The sequence below is a fragment of the Neltuma alba genome, unplaced genomic scaffold (genome assembly GCF_004799145.2).
Source record: "Neltuma alba isolate B1F8T4 unplaced genomic scaffold, ASM479914v2 tig00010452_pilon, whole genome shotgun sequence".
NCBI lineage: Eukaryota > Viridiplantae > Streptophyta > Magnoliopsida > Fabales > Fabaceae > Neltuma > Neltuma alba.
This window is the reverse complement of record NW_021635344.1, coordinates 569,555-584,319: the sequence shown is the minus strand read 5'-3', so window position 1 is coordinate 584,319 and position 14,765 is coordinate 569,555. Positions and strand designations below refer to the sequence as shown.

General features: G+C 30.3%; 1 protein-coding gene across 2 annotated transcripts; it reads left to right on the top strand.

Annotated features, from left to right (window-relative positions):
• The first annotated feature begins 9,261 nt into the window (after positions 1-9,261).
• Positions 9,262-13,252, top strand: LOC114756698 (receptor-like protein kinase 7). Of its 2 annotated transcripts, none has more exons than XM_028945640.1 (3): positions 9,262-12,118; positions 12,632-13,015; positions 13,053-13,252. In XM_028945640.1, exons 1-2 carry the CDS (start codon positions 9,556-9,558, stop codon positions 12,979-12,981), a joined length of 2,913 nt encoding a protein of 970 aa, XP_028801473.1. In that variant the 5' UTR covers positions 9,262-9,555; the 3' UTR covers positions 12,982-13,015; positions 13,053-13,252. The 2 variants fall into 2 exon arrangements, with proteins under 2 accessions (XP_028801473.1, XP_028801472.1); XM_028945639.1 differs by having other exon boundaries at positions 12,632-13,018; positions 13,056-13,252.
• Positions 13,253-14,765: the final 1,513 nt, after the last annotated feature.

The following is a 14,765-nucleotide window of genomic DNA, read 5'->3' as shown; positions in this document are numbered from 1 at the left end:
TATAAATAAGAGTAAGAAGAAACTTTTTTCTTTATCTTATAGATAGAATGAAAGGAGTATATACTAAGAATATTTGTTGAAGAGTAAGGCAAATAATTGACAAGATTGTTAATTACCAATAACTAATTTTCTTAATTCTTGTAAATTAGTTGAGGAAAAAAAAAAGGATTTTTACATACATACGATAAGAGAAAATGCTTCAAGTCTAACATGAAAAGACAAAAATATCCCTAGAGTTAATTTTGGAAATTGCTTGGCGTACCTTCCAGTTCCATTGGCTGTAATTCAAATGGAGTAGTAATTAATACTATCTCCAATCTTTAATATAAGAGCTAGTTAACTAATTTGAGTAAATTAAAAAAACTAGTTAAGTTAGTTATTTGTAATAAATAAATCTTGTTTTTCTTAAAATATTTTTACTAATCAAGTGTATCAGCTAAAACTACCATTATTATAAAGACTATCTTTAAAAAACATAGATATATAAGAGACAAAATATATTGAGATCTTATATTTAAGACCAAAATAAAAGTTAAACAAGCTCTTATATCAAGAATCGAAATTAGTAGTAATTTTTTGAGAGGGCATTTATTGGTAGGGCTATTCCTTAACTGCTATCAGCTAAAAAATGATTAGTTTCAAGTCCAATAATAGTAGTTTTTTGAAATTTATGTGGTAATTAATTGGTATCTGAATTAGTTAAATGAGCATGGTTCAATAATCAACATTGGCAACCACTTTCTAAACGCGATGCTCCATTTGTTATAAAATTTTATATTTTGTTTGTCTCTATATGTGATAGTCTTCATGCTAATTATTAATTTTATATGACTGATATAAGTTTGAATATACATCGAAGTCTATAACCCGTGCTCTTTGCATATGCCGCTGGGATAATCTATAATAATGCTTTATGTTAATTCTTCTTTTTGTTGCCTTTTTTTGGGTCAAAACTCCTTTTTGTTGCTTTGATTGGATATGTTTATTAATATTGTACATGATGCAATCTTTCTTACTAACCCATTATCAAATTTAAATTTTTTTATTTTGGACTCCAAGATCTAGTAATCAAGCCATGATTTGGCGTGTTCATCGCTTTGATAATAATATATCATTTTGCCAAACTTATAATACCAAAAATTGTCCCTAAAGTGCGAGTTCGATTTCTCAGTATAGAGAACGAGGGGTGTGTTCCATTATATTAATTACGATTATTATTATGTTTCATCTGCTTTTTTATCATTATTTTCTCTCTATGTGTTCAATTAACAAAAAAGATATTTGATCTAGATATGATTAGCTACATCTTTTTGTTCTTTTTTTAACATTAGTACGGGTCTATATTATTCTTATGGGTCTTGAGGAGTTTAAAAATGAATTCCATTACCATTCACATATAGCTTGTATATAATCTAATTTATTAAATTTTTTATGTTATATATAGATTTATAGATTGTAGTTTTGTTGTTGTGGTCTATTTTTTTTTTAATTGTAAAATGCAACTTCAGTTGCCCGGAAAAAATTTGGAATCAAACTCGTAATTACAATATATAACATGAAACAATAAATTTAAAAATATTCGATCATATTTTATCGCCATCCACGTTTCATTTCACCATTGAAGGAGGTATTTGACAACCTCTAAACCATAGTTTCAGAAGTACTTTTTCGTAAAACGAGACAAATTCTTTCACATATTTACTTTGTAAACCGTAAAGCACTTCTGAAACCGTGATTTGGTTTCTATCCAAACACTCCCGAAGTCTAAGTTAATTCCAGCTCTAGGAATCATTAATTTGCCCATTATTCTTGAGTTAAAAGACATTCTCACTGTTCAATTCTTAATATACGAGCCAAACAATTAATTTATAAAATTAAAAAATTAATAAAGTTAATTATTCATAAAAAAATTGTGTTTGGCTTCCTTGAAAAATACTAATAATTATTCATTTGATAAAAAAACCCTTAATACATGCAATCCATAAATAGAATTTAGGGGAAAATATAAATTTTAAAAGCAAAATGTTTGAGATCACATATTTGAAATTAAAACAAACTCCTTAATAAGTTCTTACATGCATTTAAGATGGGAAGGAGTATTTTATTTCGATTTTATAGTACTTTCTGACAACTTAATTTTTTTTTTTTGAAAAAAATACATATAGCCATCACTTCAGAACACGTACTAAATTTATGATTGATGACAACTATAAGTTGACTTTACTAAGGAAGAGGTTTGAATCAAACCTCTATACATCTAAATCAATGACTAGCATATGTAAAGTACTCCAATGCATAATTAGGTGGGAAACAAAGGGATGAATGGTTGTTTTCCATGGAATTTATTCAAAGAAGGTAGGCATATAGAACATGGTTTTGTCTTCACCATTGGCCAAAATATGACGTGTAGCACACAATATACTACACATGCCCACCAGTGGAGATATCAATCTAATCAATATCATTAGCTGCTTCATGGACTATGTACTTTTCAATATTTTCTATTTTGTTAGGCTCACTTTGTCTTGTCACCCTTGTTAATGAAGACAAATATGTAAAGGTGGATCCGCAACTAAAGTATTTTATCGTTGATCTAATATCCTGACCTATTTTTTTTAGTATATACAGTATCCAAAAATATTGTGGTACAATTTTAACCCAAGAATATAAATTTTTTAGGAGCAATTTTAATCTCGTTATTAATTACTCAAAAATTTCATTAAATGAATGTGCATTAAGTATTACAGAGTAATTTTTAGTATTTTCTAAGGTATTAGATGTATTTAGAAAAATATTTTAGAGTACTAAGTATGCTATAAAAAATTTTAAAATACTGTATGTGCGTTAAAAAATACTTTAAAATGCTAACAAACACTAAGCCTATGTATATAATTGTGTGTATATATTTGCGCGCGCCCACTTATATAGTCCAGCTATTCTTTTATATTTGAATTTTGGGAGTGCTTGATGTATATAATTTTATCTCATTTGGTGATTAACAAAGACAACTTTTTTTTCCAATTTTATAATAAAATATTTAATTTTTCATTTCCTTTATTTAGTTAGAGAGAAAAAATGAGAGTTTATCTTATCTCACAAAATTATTTTTATCCTTATTTTCGTGTAATTAATCTCAAAGAAACTGTTAGATCCACCGGGCTGTTACTATAATAATAATGCCAAATTATTCACAGGTGATATAGGTTTGACTGCTGTAACAAACAAATTAAGTTTGAAAGTTTCTTTTAATCTAATCATTTATTAGAAGACAAAGACATTTTCTCTTATTCTTAGTCTTCTTTCATTGCAAATTTTTCTCTATAGTTGTTATTTATTGGTCTCTTTATTCTCTGTTCTTTTTAACTTTTTTTTTTGGGGGGATCCGGTATAGAGAGAAGCGAGACATTTAACCCTTAGTTATTACTTTTTTGTTCTTAAATATAAGACTCACTTGATAGTATAAGTTACACTATAAAAAGGGGTCTTATATTTAGAATCAGAAGAGTACTTCTCTAGTCAATTATATGGTTTGCATATTCTAATAAAATGTTATTTTATAAGGTCTATTTCAAAATTTTAAAATCTTAAATCATGTTCTCAAAAATATTACTATGTTACATATAATTCTACGACAAATTGAAAGATAATTTTTTGATCAATAATTTGACAACTCACATTAAAAAATTATAAAATATTTAATCATGAAATGATTGTAATTAATTAATTTTTATTTCATTAACCACATAAGAATAATGGTTAATTATGACATTATATTCGCAATGATTTACGTTTGACTGATGTAATAAACAAATTAAGCTTGATCATTACTTTTTATTTAATCATTGTGTGTAGAAGACAAAGACATTTTCTCTTGTTTCCTATGTAGCCTTCTTTTGTTGCAATTTTCTTTACAGCTGTTGGATCATTTATTCCCATTTTTTTTTATCCAATTAGTAAAAATTCAATATATGAATATACACGGAGAGAGACCTAATTATATTTTCTCTAGTCAATTGTATGAGTTGGAGATTCTTATTTTCATGTTTGAGTGGTTAGATATGTGTCAATGAACTCGACAAGTTAGATATACATATCTTTCACTTTAATTATTTTATTTTCAAATTCAAATGATTAGCACACCTCCTCCTCCTGATTCATTTCTGAAAAAGGCATAATACTCTCAACTTTTAATTTATTATTTTTTATTTGAGTTCTATTGGGTATTTAGCTTCGAGTGGTGTTATTTTAGACTATGAATGTAAACTCCAACAGAGAGTGAATGATGTATCTGATTTTTTTTTTTGGTCTTTTCTTTAATTAAGGTGCAAATCTACCCAGAAAATATTTTGCCAGAAGTATACGAAGTATCAAAAACTTTTTTGGAGTGCAAAAATACACATTAGGTTTTTTAAATGGTATAAAAATGTCACAACCATAAAGTCAACTAAAGTTGATCGTTTACCAAATATGTAAATTAAGAAAATAGTACAAAAATACAGAGAAAGTTTTCTAGCTGGTGCAAAAATATCATCGCTACTCAAAACCCATTTTTGCACTATTTTGAAAACTTCGTCTTTATTTTGTTACCATTTTCTTAGTTAAATTGTTTGCTAAAAGGTCAACTTTACATGACTTAATGGTCATAGTATTTTTGTACCATTTTAATAACTTTATGTGTACTTTTATATATAGAAAAGACTTATGAAGTTGGGTGCTTTTGATGAAATATTTTGTGAATAGATTTGCATGTTAACTTTTTGCTTTTATAATTTTGCTTCATGTGTGTGTAAAATTATCCATCAAAAAGCTAGTATAAATATAAATTTCTATGAAATTACTTTAAACATCCAGTCGGAGGTTTAATCTTTGGCAATGTGTATGAAGAAAGTCTTATGACCAATCTAAAACCCCTTTAAAAAATTTATGATGAAAGAGAATTGGTCATTTTTTTTAACCGATGAAGAGAGAATTAGTCATTACTTGCCTATATTAACCAGAAAAAAAAATCTATGAAATTAGAAAACCAAATTCTTGTGTTTCCCCCTCTTATGACGAATACAAAAGATAATATTTCTTCGATTCTAAATATAAGATTCATTTTGTAGTGTAATTTATACTATAGAATGAATTTTATATTTAGAAACGAAGGAGTAATTGATATGAAAAGCGAGAACTAATTGTGTAAAAAATTTTAGAGGCGAGCTCTATTAAGTCATGACAAAAATATTAAGAAATTTAGGTTTGATTCTTAGAAAGAGAAAACTTTTGAATTCTGTAAGTGAATCTAAAAGAATATATGCTCAACGAATTATTCCAATAAACAAGTTTGATTAGGCAGCCGGAAAAACAAAACATGATTTGTTATAAATTAAAAGAATGAGAAACTTTGTTCACATTATGAAAAAAATTACTAAAAAGAATTTAAAACTCCAAAATCACTGTAAATCAAAATGTGAAAAATCCGTATAAGAAAAAAAAATGAAGAATCCTTGCAATACCATTATATTTTTAATTAACAATAAAATTAGGCACATTTCCACTGTCCTGGGTTATTAACGTACGCATACTACCATTGTTCATCATCATCATAATCATATTTTATAGGAGTATTAGTGGAATCATCATTATTATAAGCATTAAATGATGCTCTTACTTAACGGTGAAGTCACGTATGGATGCTCCCATATTCAACATACATAATTATATTTAACATTCATGTTATCACTCTAGCGGCATATTAGGTGCTGATATATATCTATATATAACTTTTTAATTGTTGTTTTTTAAAATTCTCTACACTTAAAGTTTCATGGCCTACAACATAAACTGCTCTTTAGGAGTTTTCTTATAATTAATATATACCCCCATCCGTTATGTATTATATGTTTCCTCGAAATCTTATTATATAACATCTTTTAACAGATATTATTGGTCTTTCTTATAAGGCATTTAATATTTTCAAGGAATAATAAATACATTTCTTGTTGTTTTGATTTGTTAATGAATCTATTTCTTGTTTCTTGTAAAGAATTAATCCGTTTGCTGATACTAATCTAGACCCATATAGTGAGACTGTACAAGTTAATATGATGTTTAAGTTTATTGTAGTTAATAAAGATATTAATATAATATTAAAAATTACTTGAAATTTATAATAAATTTAATATTTTTAATTATTTTTATTAGTACATGTAAATTAATTGAAGATTATTTATCCACTATACTTGAAGCAGAGAGTGAGAGAAGCTGACTCATATTTGAAACTATATGCAATAATTTTTCTTTATTTTTCTCATATTTGGCATATTTGATCTCATATATTGTAACACTATATATGCACATTAATCCAACTGGAGTAAAAATTTCTCTTACCAAAAGAAAGATAAAAAACTACTAGTTAAATTCATTATAATGAAAAATATTTTGAGCAATAAAATACTTTCTCTGTTAATTATTTGTAAAACATGAAGGTTCTAGTATTTATAAAGCAAAATAATTTTTCCATTAATTACAAACAAATTTTAGAAGGTTCTACTCTTCCTATTTATGAATTATTTACTAAATTGAGGAAGTGATTATATTTTTCCAAAAATAGCCAATGAAATAGTGAACTTTCAATTAATTAAGAGAGTATATTATAAGAACAGCATGTAAAGAAGAGTTCGTTGTAAGAAGACGATATAATCTTAAAAGGATTAAGTATTATTTTTTTATTTGCGTAAAATGAATAATTTTACTTTGTAAAAAAAATTAATTGATTTTTTTTATAGAAGGGAAAAATATTAATGAAATGTTTTATCTAGTGAGAGATCGGCTGAGGAACGTTGCTACGTGGCAGATCTCGTGAAAGTGAGATTCTGAATGTCATTTTCTTACTTTTTTTCCCCCTTTAAAAAAATCGAATGTCGTTTTTCGGGTAGTCAATTTGTGCGGCCGAACAAAACGACTTAGTCAAGCTTTTCCATTTTTGAAAGTAAACGACGAGCGCTTTTGTTATGAGTCGGACCGCCATCTCCAGTCTCCACTGCCACTAGTCAATCAAATATAAAGCTGCCAGCCAGCTAAGGCAGGTTGGGTGGGGGCCGGTATATATCATGCGCAGAAACTTGTTTTTTTGCGTGCCTCATAAATAATAGGATTAAAGTTGAGTGTGTAAATTTATCCTAAAAATTTTATTTAGGAGTAATTTTGTTTTGAATTTATTTTGGTTTAATGTTGCTTCGAAGATATTGATAAGGAGCACTGTCCCTCCTTATTGTTATAAATGCTAATAGTGAATGTTAATTTTTAATAGTCAACTTTAGTTTTTTAATTGGACCGGACAATATTTTTATGTTTTGAAATTTTTGAGGTGATATTAAACCTACAAAAACTTCTCAAGCAGCGCTGTTCTTGAGTGAAAACTTTTAAAACAAATTTGTATATTAACCTCAAATAATATTTACTCCCCCATGTATTATAATTTTAAACTGATCTTTAATATAAGAGCTATTTGATTAATTTTAATAGAATAAAAAAATTAAATAAGTTGCTGCTCCCTCTTGTACTTTTTACAAGAATTTGATAATTAAATTATATGGTTTAAAAAACAGTTGACATTACTTAAAAGTAATAAATATGTAAGCAATGAACTCCCCCCAAGTATACCTTTATTTATGAGAGAAAAAGTAAGAGAGAGAAATATAGTAATAATGAGAAAAATATGAAAAAAAAAAGGATAATATGCCAAGTTGTCAATCTTTTAATTAATACAGTGTATAAAATTAATTAATGGCAAGAATGGTAAAAACACATTAAATATTTAGATAACTCTAAGTAGGCTCTTATTAAAAAAATCAAGACAATTCAAATTTCAGGTTTTTATAAAAGAACGGCAAGGAGTAAATTCTAACAAATGTCACGTGATTTTTTAAAAATATCCCTATATAATATTAGATTATATATCGATTTATAAATTAAATAAATTAATTTAAAAAAAATATAAATATGAGAGATAAAACAGATTAAGATTTTTCACTTAAGAGTAAGAGGTATTTTAAAAAAAATTGTAAACAGCAATTAAGACAATTAAATACTTAGAAATCTTATTTTCTTAAAAAAAAAAAAGCATGGGCTTTCAAAAATACTGTCAATTACCATAAGCCTTTAATTTCAACATTCTATTAAACATGAAGTGTATTTTGGGATAAAGATCATGAATGTGTCGTTATTTTTTTTATAAGACATCTTGTTTGTAAAAAATAAAACTATTAAAAAAAACCCTATAAAATGTAATGAATGGAGTGTATTTTTTTTAAAAAATAAATTTATACAATATATGTTTCCCGTTGTTTCTGTTTTGAAATTCACATAGATTAATATTCAAAATAAATAAATATGATGCATGTGGAACTTAGTTAAGCAAGAAATTCAAGTAAGTTAAGTAAGAAGTTCAAGTAATAAAAATATCTACCCATCCAAGTTATTACTTATCCAAGTTCAATAGGCAAATTGAATCTAAGAGAAATATAACAATTTTTGCCATACAAAACTTTATAATATAATTAATTTGAATTAAATTACAAAGTTATGATAACGAGTAAAAAATTTAAAATGTAATTACTTTTAGAACTCATTTGGTTTGAAGAAGGACTTCAAATAATTTTAATGATAATTCTTTTTTCAATTTAGTAATAACATTTATTAAAAAAATAAACTAAAAATTATTATTGTTTCTCTCAATTGTAAATCAGGTCCCTAATAATTTATTTTATTTGAATCTTTTTTACCAGCATTTTGTTTGAATTGGACCCTTATTATTTGATATGTTAATTTTAACTTGTAAACTTGATGGAGTTTTATTTATAGAAATGTATAGCCGCTAAAATGGTGTGGAATAAAATGAAGGGGATAAAATCCATGAAACTCGATATATTGAAATTAAGAGTATTTAAAGGATTCATCCTTATTATAATGAATCAAATTATAAGAACAAACAGATTAATTTTCTTTAACATTATTGAAAGTTAATAAAATTTTCTAAATCTGAATTATCATATTTAATATTCTTAACAAAAAAAGTAAAATATAAGTTCTTAATCTTAATCTTACATATAATTTGCATATTTTCTTGCATAATACTCCCCACTTTTCTCTTGAAAAATTTCCTAAAATTAAGGAATAAATAGAACTATAAAAAGATAATGCAAATCCCAACAATTAATAAATCGCAAGATTCACACAATCTTGCTCTTCCCCAAGCAACGACCATACAGTGTGTCTCTTCGCAGGCCAACCACCGCCCCTTTGTCCCCTTAACTTGCGTACTCTTCCTTCCTTCTTCTCGTCATCAGCACGTGATCCAATCTTCTTCTTCTTCGTTGTCTCAGAATCTCTCCGGTCTCCACGTTTCATTTCAATCTTTCCAATTTCCAATCCTTTCTTGTGTTTACTTACTCGTGGTGGACTTTTCAAATCCCAAGTCTTGCTCTTGTTCTCTCTCTCTTCACTCTTTTCCATTCTCACCCAAACCCACTAAAATTCAACCACTTCTTTGTTATTTCCTTCGTCGCCGGCATGTTCGCTGGAGATATTTCCCGGCAATGTCCGTCACACATGATTTTGTTTACTCTTTTTGTTCTCTGCCTGGCTGGTTTGTCCCTGTCGGATGAGCTTCAGATGCTCATTAAGTTCAAGTCCTCTGTTCGAACTTCAAATGCCGATGATGTTTTTGGTTCCTGGACCGAAGCCAATTCTGTCTGCAACTTCACTGGGATTATCTGCAATTCCAATGGACTCGTTTCAGAAATCAATCTCGCCGGAAAAAGTCTCGGAGGTACTATTCGGTTTGATTCACTTTGCGGGCTTCAGTCGTTACAGAAATTATCTCTGGGGTCGAATTCCTTTCACGGAAGCATCAGTGAGGACCTGAGGAAGTGCAGTAATTTGAAGTATTTGGATTTGGGCGGGAATTCTTTTTCTGGGGTAATGCCCGAGTTCTCTAACTTGATCAAGCTTACCTACTTGAACTTGAATGCTAGTGGAATTTCTGGGGTATTTCCGTGGAAATCATTGGAAAATCTAACTAGTCTTGGATTCTTAAGCCTTGGCGATAATAAATTTGAAAAAAGTCCTTTTCCTGTGGAGGTATTGAAGCTTGAGAAATTGTATTGGCTTTACCTCACAAATTGCAGCATCACTGGGAAAATCCCAGTGGGTATTGGGAATCTGACTCAGCTTGAGAATCTTGAGCTTTCTGCTAACCTTTTGACAGGTGAAATCCCAAGTGATATTGGAAAGCTTCAGAAACTGAGACAAATTGAGCTATACGACAACTACTTGACTGGGAAAATCCCAATAGGATTTCGTGATCTTACAAGTCTTGTGTACTTGGATGTTTCTAATAATCAGCTTGAAGGTGATATTTCTGAGCTACGGTTCTTGACGAACTTAGCTTCTCTTCAGCTTTTTCAGAACCGATTCTCTGGAGGAATTCCAACTGAGTTTGGAGATCTCAAAAGCCTCATTGAATTTTCTCTTTATGCAAATAATTTTACTGGTCCTCTCCCTCAAAAGCTTGGATCCCGGGCTGGCTTACAATATATTGATGTTTCTGATAACTCTCTTTCTGGTCCTATTCCCCCTGACATGTGTAGGAACAACAACATGACCGAGCTAGCTATGTTAAACAATAGCTTCACTGGAAGTATACCTGAAACATATGTGAATTGTTCGGCTATGGTTCGTTTTCTTGTTAACAGAAACTCGCTTTCTGGTCGTATTCCTTCGGGTTTATGGGGCCTGCCAAATATGGAAATAATTGACCTTTCAATGAACCAGTTTGAAGGTCCAGTGGCATCTGATATTGCTGAAGCAAAATCTCTTGCACAGCTATTTTTATCTGACAATAAGTTCTCAGGTCAGCTACCCTCGGGAATCTCAGAAGCTTCTTCATTGGTATCAATTAAGCTGAGTTCAAATCAATTCTCTGGTAAAATTCCTGATACTATAGGAAACTTGGAGAAATTGGGTAGTCTTAAGTTGGACGGAAACAATTTTTCTGGCTCTATACCGGAATCTTTAAGTTCTTGTATTTCTCTTAGTGAAATAAACATTGCTGGTAACTCGCTTTCTGGGGAAATCCCTACGAGTCTTGGCTCTCTGCCTACCCTCAATTCATTAAACTTGTCATCCAATAGACTTTCTGGAGAAATTCCGTCGAGCTTGTCATCTCTTAAACTGAGCCTTCTTGATTTATCAAACAACAATTTTTTTGGTCCAGTACCAGATTCACTCTCTATTCCAGCATTCATAGATGGGTTAAAGGGAAATCCTGGCTTATGCAGTGAGACTTTAGAAAATTTTAGGCCATGTTCATTGGGTAGCACTGGCTCTAGTCGAATTAGGAACATTATACTCTGTTTGGTTGCTGGTATAATGGTTCTGCTACTTTCATTGGCATGTATATTCTTCCTGAAACTCAAGCAGAACAAGTTTGAGGAGAAGCCTTTGAAGACTAATTCCTGGGATTTAAAGCAGTACCATGTGATAAACTTCAATGAAAATGAAGTCATTGAAGGGATCAAGGCTGAAAATGTGATTGGCAAGGGAGGATCTGGGAATGTTTACAAGGTTGTTCTGAAATGTGGCAAAGAATTGGCAGTCAAACACATATGGAGTTCTAATCCAGGCGAACCAGGAAGTGGCCGAAGCAGCTCAGCGATGCTGAAAAGAAGTTGCCGTACCCCAGAGTATGATGCAGAGGTGGCTGCTCTAAGCTCCATAAGGCATGTGAATGTGGTGAAGCTCTACTGTAGCATCACTAGTGAAGATAGTAGCCTTCTTGTTTATGAGTTCTTACCGAATGGGAGTTTGTGGGATAAACTGCACAATTGCCAGAAAACTCCTATGGCTTGGGAGGTTAGGTATGAAATTGCATTGGGAGCAGCTAGAGGATTGGAGTATCTGCATCATGGGTGTGATAGGCCAGTTATACATAGAGATGTGAAATCAAGTAACATCTTGATTGATAAAGAATGGAAGCCAAGGATTGCTGACTTCGGGCTTGCCAAGATTGTGCAAAGAGGAGCAGGCAATTGGACAAATGTTGTTGCTGGAACACTTGGATACATGGCTCCTGGTAAGCTTTTCATTTCCTTGTAGATCAGAAAAAATATTCCCCCGGGGGGGGGGGTGAGAATAGATAGCATCCTCTAGGAATTGACAGTTAATTTTTTTTTAACTGCAGAAAATCTATTCCAGTAAGAGAATATGGGTCTTTTGGTATATTACTGAGATCAAAATACAAGAAAGCTTAGGATATTGTATTGACTAGTTTTCATTTTTGGGTTCAGAACATTGATGCCATGGAAATCCCCTCACAAAAGGGCTATTTTATGGTGCCTCAGATCAATAAATTTGGCATATTTTATGGGTTGCTTTTTCTTTCATTTTTAAGTAATAGACATCAAGCTGCAAGAACAAGTTATACAAGACTGAGGTGTTTGAGCTCAGGATGAGTAACATGATTAAGTGGAAAATGCATTTTACCCCTTGAATTAAAGCCAAAATTACAGTTTAATATATTTATTTCAAACTTAATTTTCTGGTTGCTGTGCTTGAAAACTGATCATCTTGATTTTGGAAATGACAGAGTATGCCTATTCATGTAAGGTGACTGAGAAGAGTGATGTGTACAGTTTTGGAGTAGTTCTAATGGAGTTGGTGACGGGGAAGAAGCCGAATGAATCGGAGTTTGGAGAAAACAAGGACGTAGTCCGCTGGGTATGCGGCAACAAGAGGACCATAGAAGACATGGCTGAACTAGTGGATTCCACAATTCCAAAGCATTTCAAAGATGATGCCATGAAGGTTCTGAGAATTGCAACACTCTGCACTGTGAAGGTTCCATACTCAAGACCTTCCATGAGAATGGTGGTTCAAATGCTGGAAGAGGCAGCACCATCTACTCTGACTGATGTTGTTGTGACTAAAGATGGCTAAACTAGTTCCACAATAAAGGCACTGATTAGGGGGAAAAGAAAAGAAAATTTATCAGATCAAGAATCCTTGGGAAATCATAGTGAGGCTGCAAAGTCAAAGTGTAAAAAAATTTGAAGTATCTAGAGGTGAGACTGGGATAGAGGGTTTGGCTTGTAGATTGTACTACGTGGACAATAATTTTCCTTATACGTCAGTCTTTCTGACTTTTTCTCTGCGTAATTGGAATGGCAGGGTGTGAATGACACGTGTAAGTGTCTATAGCTTTTTGAAAGTAATTGATATTTGATCTTGATGGCATTAACCTAAACCTACCTAAATACTATATATGGTCCTTAATACAAGAGTTAGTTTAACATTCAATTTGGTCCTAAATCCTACGTCCAGTCCTTAATATAAGACCTCGTTTGACTTTTATTTTGGTCCTAATTATAATACTTCAATCCACTTTGTCTCTCATATTTATGCATTTTTTTTCTAAGATAGTCCTTCTAATAATGTAGCTTTAGCTAATACACTTGATTGGCAAGGATATTTTAGGAAAGACAATATCTTTTTATTACAAATAATTAACTTAATTTATTTCCTTAATATTCTCAAATTAGTCAACTAGCTCTTATAATCAGGACCGGAGGTAGTATAAGATTCTAATATACTTTGTTTCTCATATTCATTCATTTTTTTAATGTAGTCCTTGTAGTAGTTATGCGTGTTAAAGGTTTCATCAAATGATAATTTTAACTAATATACTTGATTAGTAAGAATATTTTAAGCAAGACAATACCTATTTATTATAAATAATTAACTTAACTAATTTTCTTAATCTATTTAAATTAGTCAACTAACTCTTATAGTAAGGTTCCGGAGAAGTATAACATGAAATCTATGCAAAGCCCATATTCACAAAATTCAGAATCTAAATTGGTGCTTGGTTTATCATTAAATGAACTTTCCTTTCATTTGCAATGAGTAAAACTCAAAAACGTTGTGTTCGGAATTGTAACTCATTAATTAGTTAAAAATTTTTACTTTATCACATCAAACATTTAAAAAATTTAATAATATTATTATAAGCATGTACTTAAGATCTATATCTCTGTCGGTTATTTATAAAATAGTTCACTATAAAGATATATACCAATATATGCAAATTCAGCATATATGAGGAAGAACTTTGGCTGGATCTTGAACAGCATAGCCCCTTTTTGCACATGAATTGGTATGGGCTAAATATTATTGATTGAAATAATTTGAAACCTGGATTTGGGTTCAATGAATTCTTTTGGAAAAATTCATGAACTGTTTTAAAAGGTATAACTTTCCAACGAATTCATGAAAATTTTTTTAAGGTGTGACTCTTTTGTAGGACAATTTTTTTAATCATAATTTACGTACCCATCATATTCTAAAGAGACTTCCAACTCACAACCTTGCATTTAAAAAAAGACCTAAAAGGCTGGCCAAAAAAAAAGAAGACCTAAAAGAAATATTTGGTAGATGTCATTAGCCTCTAAGGCCTCAACGGAAGACAATCTTTAAACATGCACGATTTATAAAATTAATAATTTCCTTCTATCATAGGCAAAATAAGGCTTTATCGTAATTTGGATGGGTAATATATCCGTGATTTCCATTATATTGAGGTAATTATTTTTTGAAGATAGTGATTCATCATGCATGAAAGCCTCTTTATTTTTTATCTTTTATCATTAAAGTATTATGTAACAAGAATCTTTTGCAATTAAAAATAGAGACGATAAAAGTAAGATATCTTTTGTTATTATGCA

Coding starts and splice junctions, on each gene's coding strand:
- LOC114756698 (XM_028945640.1), top strand. CDS start 9,556: ATGTTCGCTGGAGATATTTCCCGGCAATGTCCGTCACACATGATTTTG. Junction 12,119..12,631: donor ACTTGGATACATGGCTCCTG/GTAAGCTTTTCA, acceptor TGGAAATGACAG/AGTATGCCTATTCATGTAAG.